Genomic DNA, 13,757 nt, shown 5'->3' on the forward strand with positions numbered 1-13,757 from the left:
TCCGAGCCTGGGAAAGGAGTCCGAGGGCGCAGGGGGCGGCTCTGAAGATCACCGGTTGGAGGAAGAGGGGCCTGTGGTTTAGGATCCGAGAGGGGGCCAGGGGAGGGCGCTCTGAGGACAGGATCTGCGGACTGGGAACCGGGTCTGAGGAGGGACGGGTGGGGTCTGCGTCCAGCAGGAGGTCGGGGGACGGAAGGCAGACTCAAGGGTCTGCGGGGTGGGGGCGGGGACTGGGGTCTAGGGGAGGGTCTGCGTGTTGGGGGTGCGGCCTGCAGGCCGGGGGGAGGGGCTGAGGGAAACGGTGTGGGGGTCTGAGGGCGGAGTCTGAGGGCCGGGGGATGGGCCTGGTGGAGATCTGAAGGCCTCGAAAGCTCTAGGAAAGTTCTCAGCCCAGACTTCTCTCCTGGTGCCTTTGAACCTACCGTTGGGCTCCGTAGTGGTCGTCATGTGACTGTCACGTGACCCGTGCGTGCTAGGCAGTGTGAACGGGAATCCTAAGCACATGCGCATCCGTGGCCTCCTGCCACGCATGCGCAGTAGCCTTAGCCTCCCCAGAGAGGCGTCCCCTTGGCCCTGGAGTGACCCCAGAGAACAGACAGTCGTGTTCGACCCGGAGCTGTGCTCTGCACGTTCCTCCCTTCTTGCCGACCCTCAGGACTTCTTTGGGGTACAGGCCCTTCTTGATCCCTGTCCTTGGCTGTCTTCGTCCGTCCCATGCTTCTCACCCACCCTCGTGGAATTTCCTCTCTGTAGCTGCCCCAGCCTCTTCCCTGAGGCCCAGGACTGGGAGTCCCTCCGGATACCTACCCCTGAAGGTCCCCTGGGACCTGTCGGACCAAGCAGGTCTCACACTGGCCTCAGTACTGGCCCCGAAAATGTGTTTTCTTCCTGTCCCCATCTAGGGTTGGCCCTACTGTCCCCCTTTGCAAACCAGAGCCCTGGGCCTCACCCTGGCCGTCTCCTTTCCACCTGGCCCATCAACCCATCCTGTCAGCCACCTGACTGTCCTTTCTACCACCCCCACCTGCCCTCCCCGCAGCCCGGCCCTGTCCCAGCTTCCCATGGGCTCCCAGCCTGGCTCCACTCTCTGGTCCCTGTTCTGCATGGCAGCCAGGGGGATCTTTCTGACCCTGTCCCTCCCCTGCCTGAAACCCTCCTGACTCCCTAGTGCCCCTGGGACAGAGTCCAAGCCCTGCAGTCTAGCATCATCTGGCCCTGCCCCCCATCCTTGTCTGTCCACTCCACAATCTGGGTCACACACACTGTGTTACATGCACTTGCCTTTGAATGCGCTCCTCAGTCCACCGGTTGATCTTATGAATTCTCTGGGATGCCTTCTTGATCACCCCCAGTGTGGGTCAGGGGCCTCCCTGGCCTCCCACGGGCCCCTGGGCTTCCCCAACACAGCGCTGACTACGCTGCCTGGGCTTCCCCCGTCACAGCCCTGGCCACTCTGCGCTGTCACTGTCTGAAGATGGGTCTGTCTACCCCCAGTGGACTAAGAGCCCTGTGAGGCAGGGCCTGGGGTTGTCTTTGTCACTGTTGTGTCCCTAGCATCATTCACCTCAGAACCTCACCCAGAAGGGGCCTCATTCAATGCCTATTAACCAAGAGAGTGGTTTGGCTCTTCCTTCTGTCCCTCCCTGGACATGTGGCCTTGGCCCAGCCTCTTGACTTTCATGGCTCAGTGTCTGCTCTTCATCTGGGCATCCACTGGGGTGACGAAAGTCCCTGCATGAGTCGCTGACAAGGCCATCCCAGGACAGGCTGCCTCGGAGTTGAGGGGAGCTTCATTAGTCCTCGATCAATGATTCCCTTGCTATGCGTTAGGGTCATCTACAGATCTCTGAGCTGCAGAGTCCCCTAGCTTGGGCTGGCTGCAGTCAAGATGAGTCCTTCCTCAAGGTGGTGGCTTCGATGCAGGACAGCAGTCTGGGTGATAGCTTGGGACCTTTATTGACCACATGCCCCCCAGGGGTGCTAATGGCGTACCCTTCGGCCTCCCCCCAGCAGCCTCCGCCGCAGTTCTTGGGTGAGCAGCTCCTGTTCCCTGCGGACACCCTGAAGCACACTCCGGTTCTCCTGGGCCCTCCGGATCAGGTAGGGGATCACCTCCTCCAGGGAGCCGTAGGGGATGGACTTATACACTGCATAGCCAGCCTGCCCTGGGGAGAGAACGTTGGCAGCGCATGGGCTCGGATGTGGGGAGAGGCTCCCCAGTCCCCATCTGGAGCAGAGACTTCCATTTCTGAGAACACAGCACACTAGGAGCGTTGGACAAAACTTCTCCCTGAACAAACTAAAAATCCTGGAGCAAATATTTTTAAAAATATTCTTAAAGTTATTAAAATGCCAAGTGAGTAAGAAATTTATCACTCCAAAAATGAAGAGAAAGTGAAAACCCACAGAGGAAGCCACTTCTGCCCCAGATGCAAAACTGAACTGCTATTTGATGACTTTACCAAGTTGTGGGGGTTGAGTTGACAGTCAGACTCAAGCCTGACTGAGGTGAGAGTTATAAAGGAGAATGTCCCCAGATTAAGCTGGAACCCTGAACAGCTATACCCTCAGAGTAAGAGTTAACAAGAAGCCACCCCTCCCACCCTCCCTCACACCCAGAGAACAGCCTTGGCCATAATAAGCACATCAGGGAAGATGTAGCCGCCTCACATATTTGCAGCCCAAATTTGCATCGCTGGGATGTCTCAAGAAATGTCAAGCTGTGAATTTAGGGTAAAGTGGTTTTGTACCCCTTAGCACATGGCAGAAGAAAACATAAATCATCCCGTGGCAGGCCCTGGGGAACAACGCAGTAAAGGTAACAAAGCACAAGGAAACGAGACACCATGATTGAGCACCAGCAAAGCAACAGACAGCAGACAGAGACACAGGCCCATGCGGCCTGCAGATGTTGGAGTAACGCATCTACCTGAAAGGGTCTGGAGGCCAGGCTAGCTGCAGGCTCCAGGTGGGAGCCTGGCCAGGCCTCGGGTGAGAAGGGTAGAAGGATCTGGCTGGGAAGGAGGGAGGCCTGGGGCTGCGGGGCAGGGAGGCAGAGGGAGAGGGGGAAGGTCCATTCACATACCCAGTGCCAGAGAGACGTGGTCACACATGCCCAGAAGTTGTCCAAAACAGACAGGCCCATCCGGAGGGATGCCCAGCTCCCACATGCTACAGAAAAGGCCACATCATCAATCCAGACTGTGGCTGGACCTAGAGCTGCAAGTCAGCTGTTACACACCCATATGGCTGTTCCAGTAATTCCAATATTGAAGTATTTCCAAACTCGCTGATAAATAACTACCTTCTGAGTCCCTTGAAGGCCCCCCAATGAGTCCCAGCCACTTCCCTGGAACCCTCAGACCTCCCCATGCCCCAGCAAATAAGGGGCAATGCTTTGTCTGGGGCCTACAGAACTTACAGGCATAGCAGGGGTTAAACATCTGTACTATCCTCCCCAGAACACCTCACTGTTCCTCCTTTTGTCGCATAGCCACCGCCCTTTGCCTGTATCTGGCACATGAGAAAGGGAGAGGCAGGGAGGGGTTCTTCTTGTGGGTCCCTGTTTACCATCCCCCACCTCATACCGCTTGGTTGCCAGGCGAACTGATTCCTCATTGTGAGAAGCCACCATGAGGTGGCACGTGGGGCCGTGGCGGGACACCTGGTTCAGCATCAGCTCCAGACAGCGGCTGTAACTAAAGCGGGATGCTCCGTTCAGCTCACCTGGTGAGTGAGGGTCAGGGCTCAGGGACTTGGGGTGGGGTGCACCTAAGTGCCCCCGTTCCATCTGCACCCGCTACAAGGGACATCCCTTCTCTGAGCCACTTTCCGCTCTTGTAGCAGTGTGAGTTCACCAGCCAGTGCTGTTGTGAGGATGGAGTGAGATGCGGGTGTGTCTGAAGTGCTGGGCACAATGGCAGCCTCGCAGCACAGGGTCCCATCACACGCACAGGGTGACGCGGACCCGAGGCTGTTCACTGCAGCATTGTCCACAGAACCTGACCAGCAACAACCCGAAAGTCCGTAAGTGGGGACCTGGTTAAGGGAACGGTGGCACGGGGGAGGTCAGGGAAGTGTCACGCAGCTCTAAAAAAGAACGAGGGCGCCGTCTGGGCACTGTGGGGTGCACAGGTCAGAAGACTGGCCAGTGCTTGCCAAGCTCACTGCAGGCCCCGTGCCACCCTGGGAACGTCACATGCTGTGCTGGGTATTCTCCGCTGCCCCCACGTCTGCTCTCTGCCCCTCAGGAAGCGGCTGCGATGTCCCGCGTGGCCCGTGGAGCCGCGTGCAGGAGATGGGAAGGAGGAAGGAGAGACAGCGCTGGTATTTCGCCCCCCGCCCCTCCTTCGCTCTCCCTGGCTGTGTCCTCCAGGTGGCCCCCGCGCCACTAGGGCGGCCTCCCTCTCTCAGCGATAGCACGGGGTGGAAACAGCTTCCCACTCTTGCGAGTTCCTGGTGCCTCAACATTCCTCACGGGGAAATGCCCCAGCCTCGTCCACACTTCTGTAAACAGTCCCCGCACTCAGTTTCCTTTACATGCAATTCTGGAATTCTCTTTCCTCTGGGAAAATCTAGTCGCTCATCTAATTCTCACATCAACTCTGTGTGCTAGATGTTCTCGTTATCCCCGTTTTACAGAGGAGGAGACTGAAACTGAGAAGGGCTATGTCTCTTGTCGTCAGGTCACGCAGCTAGACGTGGCCAAGTGGGGATTTGAGTTCAGGCTGTCGCCCAGGCTCATTAGCACCGGACTGTTCTGCCTTTGAGCTACACAGTCGAGTGGAAAAGCAGGGAGCAGGCTGGGCGCGGTGGCTCCCGCCTGTAATCCTAGCTCTCTGGGAGGCCGAGGCGGGCGGATTGTTTGAGCTCAGGAGTTCGAGACCAGCCTAAGCAAGAGCGAGACCCCGTCTCTACTAAAAATTAGAAAGAAATTAATTGGACAACTAAAAATATATAGAAAAAATTAGCCGGGCATGGTGGCACATGTCTGTAGTCCCAGCTACTCGGGAGGCTGAGGCAGGAGGATTGCTTGAGCCCAGGAGTTGGAGGTTGCTGTGAGCTAGGATGACGCCACGGCACTCTAGCCCGGGCAAAAGAGTGAGACTCTGTCTAAAAAAAAAAAAAAGCAGGGAGCAGTGTGCAGGCGTGACGCCTTTGGCACAAAACTAACTAAATAAATAAGAATATATTGCTGTATTTGCCTGTGTAGACGTAAAGAAACTCAGGAAACACATGTAAGAAACTAAAAAAATGGTTCCCTGTGCGGAGCAGGGAGACTCCACGGGGATATGGGGATATGGATGGAAGTGAAATATATCAGTGTATTCATCTTCATGTCATTTGGATTTTTGAACCACATGAATTTATTATGTACTCAGAATCCGTACTAAAACAATAATGGTCCCAATGCCCATCCACTGATGGATGGATAAACAAAATGTGGTATGTCCGCGTAACGGAGTATTATTTAGCCATAAGAAGGGGCGACGTACTATCGCATAGTACAACATGCATGAGCCTTGAAAGCATCAAATGAGAGAAGCAAAGTACCAGGCCACATATTTACGAGTTCATTTATATGCAATGTCTAGAAGAGGCAAATGCACATAGACAGAAAGTAGATTAGTGGTGCCAGGGGAGGAGGGGAGGAGGGCATGGAAGGTGACAGCTAGTGGGTATGAGGTTTCTTTTTGGGGTGATGAAAATGTTCTGGAATCAGATACTGGTGATAGTTGCACAGCCTTGTGAATATACGAAATTCCACTGAATTGTACATGTTAAAATGATGGATTTTATAGTATATGAATTATATCTCAATTTACAAGTAGTACAAATTATTAATTTTTTTTACAGATGAGCTCTCGCTATGTTGCCCAGGCTGGATTTGAACTCCTGGGCTCAAGCAATCCTCCCACCTCAGCCTCCCGAGTAGCTGGGACTACAGGTGCGTGCACTGAGCTTGGATCAGTGCCAGTGATTAAGCCTATGATGCACACATGTGCCTAGGAGCCCTCACAGGTCTTGGATATCAGCCTCGATTCCAACCATGGCGTGGCCACTTGCCCTGTAACCTGGGTAAGTCCCTGTGGCCCCCGGAGAAGGTACCAAGGAGTGAAGACGTAAGGAGGTGAGGGGTTGGGCCATGCAGCTGTCTGGAGGAAGAATGTTCTAGGCAGTGGGGACAGGAAGTGCAAAGGCCCGGGGGAACATCAAAGAGGCCAGTGTGGCTGGAGTGAAGTGAGAGGAAGAGTGGGAGGAGGTGAAGTTAGAGAAGCGCCAGGGGCCAATGATGGGGGCCTGTGGGCCACTGGGAGGATTTGGAGTTTATGGAGAGCGCGAGAGTGAGGAAGGGAGGAGCAAGATGTGACTCAGGTATGAACAGACTCCCTCTGGCTCCAAGTGGGGAGCAGACTTGCAGGGAGGCGACAAAGGAGGGGGCGGGAAGAGTGGGAAGTGCCGGGAGCGGGGAGAGGGTATGCAGCTTAGACACCCGTGGAAGCTCCTCGCAGAGCTCTGGCTGCAGGGTAGGTGCTGTTATTTCCCGCAGGCCGGCTGGCCCAGGCCTACCTCCGATTGGTGGCCTCATAGTCAGGCCGAGTGGGATCTTCTGTCCCTTGGAGTCGGGCCACCGCTCTCTCCTTGACCAGATATGCGCCTCGGACCAACTTCACCCCAAAGGCCAGGCCGGCCCTGTGTGCAGCCTCAGCGTCCCGGCCCAGCCGCTCGTGTGTGTCCTGCAGGCCGGTTTGGGTGGGTCAGGGCGCTGGGACCCCAGCCAGCATCCCCCGGAGCGCACCACACACCTTCAGATAGGCCTGGTAAGTGTTCCACACCCAGGGCCCGCCTTCCCTGGGGCTGTTCCAGCGCGTGGCCAGCGCAGCCACCAGCAGAGAGAGCGCCGGGTTCAGCGAGGTGTACTCGGCGTCCACCAGGAGCCTCACGTGTTGCGCCCGGGCGTGCTGAGGGCGAGACAGGCCGTGCTCAGGGCCCCAGGGCCGTCGGCGGGGGCAGCGGACCCAGACCACAGCAGGAGCAGTTACCTGCGCCACCCGGTGCAAGCGGCTCAGGGCAGCCTGGAGGTGCCCGTTCTGCTCGGCGTTGAGGCAGGAGACCTGGAGGTTCTGGGGGGCAGCAGGGGAGGTGAGAAGAGCTCAGGACTACTAGACCCTTCTAGGGCCTAAGCCTCCTCTTCCCCACCACCAGGAAGGGGAAAAAGTTTAGAAGTTACTAGAAATCTGAAAAGTAGCAATATCATGTAGATACTATTTATTGACGTGGTTATAAGCCCACAATCAGGGTTCGAATCCTGGCTCCACCACCTACTGTGTGACCTTGAGCAAGCTGTATAACCTCTCTGGGCCTCAGTTTTCTCCTCCGTAAAATGAAGATAATAGTGTCTACCTCTTAGAGTTGTTGTGTGCATACGGTGGGATCATATGTGAGATGTGCCTGGACATCATTAGGACAGAACAATGCCAGCACATGCTACACACACAATCCATGTTCGTAACTAATAGATGACTTCATATGCTATTGTTTGGTGTTTTTCAAGAGATGGTCTCTCTGTGTCGCCCAGGCTGGAGTGCACTGGCATGATTATGGCTCACTGCAACCTCAAACTCTTGGGTTCAAGAGATCCTCCCACCTCAGCCTCCTGAAGTAGCGAGAACTATAGGCACACGCCACCATGCCCAGCCCCCTTTTTTTTCCGAGACAGAGTCTCTCTCTGTCACCCAGGCTGGAGTACGGTGACTGCACCATAGCTTGCTGCAACCTCAAACTCCTGGGCTCAAGTGATCCTCCTGCCTCAGCTTCCCAAGTAGCTGGGACAGGAGGATCGCTTGAGCCCAGGAGTTAGAGGTTGCAGTGAGCCATGATGATGCCACTGCACTCTACCCAGGGTGACAAAACAAGACTCTGTCTCAAAAAAAAAAGAAAGAAAGAAAGAAAGAAACATCAGCATGTCCACCGTAGCATTGTTTGGGGTAGTGGAGACCCGGAGACCACCCAGGTGTCCATCCCCAGAGAGGTAAATGACACGGTTAGAAGCAGTGATTAGAAGCGACGGTTAGACATACACAGACAGACTCATGAATGGGTCTTAAAATCAGAGCGCTCAGTGGGAAAAGTGAGAAACAGAGTGAGAAAGCTGACATAATGCAGTCTGTGTAAATTTAAACCTTGCCCCCTGATCGGTGGAGGGAACTTCCGAGTGATGGGAACGTTCTACGTCCTGAGAGGGCCTTGGGTTGCTTGGGTGCGTGTGTCTGTCAATGTTCACCAAGGGTACGCTCTTACAATTTGTATAGTTGCATGTAAGTTTCAACTCAAACGAAAAAAAAAGGAGGACTGCAAATAATTATTGAGTTCTAATTAATAATTCACAGCCTGAAGCATTTGGGGGAAAGCGTACTGATGTCTGCAACTTTGAAATGCTCAAAGAACAAGTTGGACTGATGGATGGGTAGAGACATAGATACAGGGATGGCTGTGATTTAAAGCAAATATAGTTAAATCTTAAAGGTGGCGACATATAGGTGTTTACTGTGCAATTCTTTTGACATCTCGATATGTTTGAAATTTTTCATAAAATGTTGGGGAAATTTTGCCCCCCAAACTTAACAAAACAAGACCACAGGAACAGAAAGGTAGACATTATACAAGGTGGAGTCATAGTTGCCATTGGCAACTTTATGAAGATAAAAAGGAATTAATGAATTAATCCATTAAAATTCTATTGGTCTAATCAAAACTTACGTGCAGACAGCACCCATCACTATGATGGTGGTGACTGATGACACATCGATATACTTTCCTCCGGTCGATAAAGAGCTGCTATCCCAAACCCGCCTCTGAGAGCCCCGGCCCCAGCCCATCCCCTAGGGCCCCCAGATGACCCCTATTCGATTCACTTCAACCAGGCCTCTGAGCTACAGCCACATTTATGCTGATCGTTCTAAGCCTGGGAAGTAGCGGAAGTTAAACACTTCGAACATCCTGCGTGTAGAGCCTGCTACACCCGAGCACAGGGGACCCACACGCCCCGCTTGAGGTCCTTACCCGCCCAGAGTCCATGGCTTCTGCCAGCCTCTCAGGACTCAGCTCCAAGGAGGCCCCCGGCCTTCTGACCCACGAGGTTAGCTCCTTCTGCAATGGGGTGGTGGGTGGGGTGATGAGGGGACCCTGGTGGGCAGCGCGCCCTCCCCCCACCCCAGTCTGGCCTGTCCCTTACACAGAGCCGCGTGCTGGTCAGCGCCGTCATCTTCAGCTGCATGAGGTTGTTCCTGGCAGGGCCAGGGGTCTCCAGGAGATCTCGTGACAGGTCCACACACCGCAGCATAGCACGGAGGTTCCCCTCGTACCAGGCCTCGCTGCTCAGCCGGCAGGCGTCAGGGCCTGGAGGCTGCAAAGCCCCTTCCTGCCATCCTCCCAGCCTCCCTGGGCCCCGGCCCCTACTCACCCAGTCTTGGCCGCTGAGTCTGGCTCCTCCTCAGTGGGCACTGCCAGCAGAGGCCGCAGGCCTAGGGTCTGGAGCTGCTGGACGCAGCGTCTCACCTCCTCTGCCGTCTCGCCAGCCACGAACTGCCCGTAGATGGATGCTCGGAGAAGCGCGCCCGAAATCCGGGAGCCCAGGAGTCGTTGAGACCAGGCCTGGAGCTGGGTGACAGGGAGCCAGGGCTCAGAGCTGGGCCAGGGAGAGCCTCTAGGCCAGGCCCCGGGGTCACTGCTCACCGCCAGCCCATGGGTGACCAGAGGGGGCCAGGCACATAGCCGCAGCACCAGCAAAGCCCTCGTCAGTTCTCCTGTGCCCTTGAGGCGGAAGGCCCCCTCGTCGAAGTTCAGGGGCTGCCAGCTGCCTGCGGAGGGGCCGGCTTGGGAATAGAGCACTCGATAGGTCCGGAGCATCATGGATCCCTCGCCACCTCCGCGCCAGGGCAAGGGACTTTGGAGGCAGCAAGTTCACCAACTGTGCCTGGCTGAGGCAGGGGCCAGTGACTAATTAACAAAACAAATCTTTAGGATCACAGGCTCCTTGGGGGGGGCAGTTAATTATTAACTGATGGGGACAGAGTTCAGAGTAACGGTAACAGGAGAGGAGCCCCCCAGTAACAGTCCCAACAATCCTACGCACAACAGCTCACACTTACTAGGTGCCCAACCTGTGCCAGGGGTGCCACGTGAGAGCGCGGGCTCTGGAGCAAGGATCCCCACCGGGTTCAAAGCCATTTGGCTTTGTGATCTTGGGCAAGCTACCTAACCTCTCTCGCTGCAATTGCTTCATCTTAAAATTGGAAGCGGTGTAGTCTTATTGAATAAATTTGAAAATATGAATTCCCTTTAACCCAGCTGTGCCATGCTAAGCACATATGCCAGAAACCCTGAACATGGGCTTTAGGAAACATGTACAGGAAAGGATGTTCAGAAGATCACTGTTTGTGATAACCCCAAATGGAACCACCCACATTTCCATCAACAGGAAAATGGAACACAATGCAGTATATTCATGCAATAGAATACTATATAATAATGAAAAGGAGTGAGCTACCAATACATTCAGGCACAAGACTAAGTCTCACAATGTTGGGTGAAAGAAGCCAGACACCGAGCAGGACAAGCTGTGTTATTCTATTCAATACATACGAAGTCAAGGAAAGTGAAGCTAAAATAAAACGTTGGGGATACGTATGTGGGTGGTCAAACTATGAAGATAAGAAAAGCAAGGAAATGATTATCGCAAAAGTCAGAGAGGGTTACCTCTGGGGGATGGGAGGAGTTGTAACTGGGTAGAAGTGTAGGGGGCTTCTATGTCTTGTTTTCTTAACATGGTTGATGATTCACAGTTGTTCACATTATAAGTATCTTTTAAAGCTATCATCTATGTTTTATACATTCCCAAATGCACAATACGTTTCATAATAAAGGAAAACTAAAAAATTAATCATAGTATCAGCCTCCTAGGGTTGGTATGAGGATCCAATTAATGGACACACATAACCTGGTACACAACATGTGCTCAGTAGGTATTGCCTGTGATTATTAAGGGCTGTGTGCACAAACTCACTGATGCCTGTCTCCACTGATAAGTTATATGCCATTAATTGCCCCTGTGTTTGGAGATCTCCAAGACCACCTCAGTTTCAACGATTCTTTATAAGGACTCATAGAACTCAGAGAAGCCATTATACTGTGGTTATGGTTTATTACAGTGAAAGGATGCAGATTAAAGTTAGCAAAGGGAAGAGATGCATAGGGTCCAGGAAACACCAGGAGCAAGCTTCTGGTTGTCCTCTCCCAGTGGATTCAAGAAAACAGTGCTCAATTTTCCCAGTAAGGATGTATAACAATGTGCATAGAGAGTTACAACAACCAGGGGAGTGCACCAGAGCCTCGATGTCCAGAGTTTTTATTGGGGGTCAGTCACATAGGCATGGCTGGCCACCTGCATGGCTGACCTTGTCTGGAGCCCCTCCAGAGGTCAAGCCGAAACTGCATGGCTCAAGCTCCCCAGGTACACAAAGATGCTCTCACCATGCAGGATTGGAGCTGAGCAAGGTTCATCCTTTACTGCACAACCCCCAATTCGCAGCTATTAAAAATAGAGGACTGGAGGCCGGGCGCGGTAGCTCGTGCCTGTAATCCTAGCACTCTGGGAGGCTGAGGCGGGAGGATTGCCTGAGCTCAGGAGTTCGAGACCAACTTGAGCAAGAGCGACACCCCGTCTCTACTATAAATAGAAAGAAATTATCCAAACAACTAAAAATAGAAAAAAAAATTAGCCGGGCACAGTGGTGCATGCCTGTAGTCCCAGCTACCTGGGAGGCTGAGGCAGGAGGATCGCCTGAGCCCAGGAGTTTGAGGTTGCTGTGAGCTAGGATGATGCCACGGCACTCTAGCCCAGGCAACAGAGTGAGATTCTGTCTCAAAAAAAAAAAAAAATAGAGGACTGGAGAGGTGGAGATACCTGCCTGAGGTCACACAGCCAGCTGGTGGCCAATTGCAGATTTAACGTCCCTTTCCCCCAGACCCCAGGCCTCGAGATTTTAACTTCCTTTTTCTGCTGTCTTGTCTTCAGTATGCAATTCACAGAGCTCAGTGACAAGAGACAGATTAGAAATCCAGTGAAGCCTGAGCTAAAAAAAAAGTCTTTAAACTTTTTTTTTACATGCACAGCTCATATAAAAATTAATACAAAAGAGGGCAGAGTGAAAAATCAGTCTTTCTCCCACTCCTGAATTTCAGTGCACCAATTTCCTTTCGCTAAGACAATGAGATATCCTTGCAGAGATAGAACTACCATTTCATCCAGCAATCCCACTGCTGGGAAAAAAAGTCATTCCATAATAAAGACATCAGCATTTGAATGTTTATAGCAGCACAGTTCACAATTGCAAAGATGTGGAATCAACCCAAGTGCCCATCAATACATGAGTGGATTAATAAAATGTGGTATATGTATACCATGGAGTACTACTCAGCCATAAAAAACAATGGTGAACTAGCACCTCTTGTATTATCCTGGATGGAGCTAGAGCCCATTCTTCGAAGTGAAGTATCACAAGAATGGAAAAACAAGCACCACGTGTACTCACCATCATATTGGTACTCACTGATCAACACTGATGCGCACACATGGGAGTAATATTCATTGGCTGCCAGGCAGGTGGGAGGGGTGGAGGGGATGGGTAAATTCACAACTAATGGGTGCGGAGCGCACCATCTGGGAGATGGACACACTTGTAGCTCTGGCTTGGGCGGTGCAAAGGCAATATATGTGGCCAAAATGTTTGTACCGCCATAATATTCTGAAATTTAAAAAGGAAAAAAGAAAAGTATGAAAAAATAAAATGGTAGATGAAACATCTAAAGATGAAAAAATGTAATCAATGTAATTTCCAAAATGAAAATAAAAACTCAGTGGATTAGACATAGCAGAAGACAGAACAATTGAACTAGAAGATATATCAGAGCTCCATACCCCCAAATATATCAAATTATACAACGCAGAGAGACAAAGAGATCAATATACGAAAAAATGGTTAAGATACATCAAGTATCTAATATAAGTGTCAAAAGTAGAAATTAGAGAGAATGAAGGAGATGCAATCTTTGAAGAAATAATGGCTGAGAATTTTCCAGGGCTGATGAAAAGCATGAATTCACAAAAAGCAAGCATATCCTAAACTAGAGAAATAAGAAGAGCTCCAACTGGGCACAGTGGCATGTGCCTGTATCCCAGCTACTCTGGAGGATTGCTTGAGCCCAGGAGTCTGAGGCTGCCGTAAGTTATGATCACTGCACTCCAGCCTGGGTGGCACAGTGAGACCCTGTCTCTAAAAAAAAAATAAAAATAAAACAAAAAGAAACCCACGCCTAAATATTAATGTATCATACCAAAATTGCAGAACATTGAAGATAATGTGATCTATGATTTATCTATGCATCTTCCAGAGTATAGCAGGAACTACAGATGCTCCACAAATGCTATTGGATCAAGAGGGTGGGTATCCCAAATCACAGACAAATTAAAGGCAAGGAGATAGAAACAAATACTGCTCATAGGGAAGAAAAGTGTTTTTCTGACCTATCCAAAGCATGAAACTAGGATTGGGGAAAGTGAAGTTGAAAATGAGGGTGCGGGAGGGGGAGAGACTAGGTGAGCAATCTTGAGTGCCTTGCAGAACACAATGGGCTGCGCAAGGGCAGGAAGGTCCCAGATGGTCCTTCTGCGGGTGATCACCCATGTCGTGGCGACA

General features: G+C 52.1%; 1 protein-coding gene across 3 annotated transcripts; it reads right to left on the minus strand.

The window, feature by feature from the left end:
- Nucleotides 1–1,933: 1,933 nt before the first annotated feature.
- PRODH2 (proline dehydrogenase (oxidase) 2) lies at nt 1,934–9,970 on the minus strand. Of its 3 annotated transcripts, none has more exons than XM_012651475.1 (10): nt 9,736–9,970; nt 9,464–9,660; nt 9,236–9,374; nt 9,064–9,150; nt 7,044–7,124; nt 6,807–6,962; nt 6,571–6,737; nt 3,588–3,698; nt 3,086–3,171; nt 1,934–2,165 (listed from the first exon to the last, which is right to left on the minus strand). In XM_012651475.1, exons 1-10 carry the CDS (start codon nt 9,910–9,912, stop codon nt 1,981–1,983), a joined length of 1,386 nt encoding a protein of 461 aa, XP_012506929.1. In that variant the 5' UTR covers nt 9,913–9,970; the 3' UTR covers nt 1,934–1,980. The 3 variants fall into 3 exon arrangements, with proteins under 3 accessions (XP_012506929.1, XP_012506930.1, XP_012506931.1); XM_012651476.1 differs by having other exon boundaries at nt 1,954–2,160; XM_012651477.1 differs by lacking the exon at nt 1,934–2,165 and adding an exon at nt 3,422–3,513 and having other exon boundaries at nt 3,105–3,171; nt 3,665–3,698.
- Nucleotides 9,971–13,757: the final 3,787 nt, after the last annotated feature.

This window comes from Propithecus coquereli, unplaced genomic scaffold (genome assembly GCF_000956105.1).
Source record: "Propithecus coquereli isolate 6110/MARCELLA unplaced genomic scaffold, Pcoq_1.0 Scaffold358, whole genome shotgun sequence".
NCBI classification, from domain to species: domain Eukaryota; kingdom Metazoa; phylum Chordata; class Mammalia; order Primates; family Indriidae; genus Propithecus; species Propithecus coquereli.

Coding starts and splice junctions, on each gene's coding strand:
- PRODH2 (XM_012651475.1), bottom strand. CDS start 9,912: ATGATGCTCCGGACCTATCGAGTGCTCTATTCCCAAGCCGGCCCCTCC. Junction 9,375..9,463: donor GACTCAGCGGCCAAGACTGG/GTGAGTAGGGGC, acceptor CCGGCTGAGCAG/CGAGGCCTGGTACGAGGGGA. Junction 9,151..9,235: donor TGACCAGCACGCGGCTCTGT/GTAAGGGACAGG, acceptor ACCCCATTGCAG/AAGGAGCTAACCTCGTGGGT.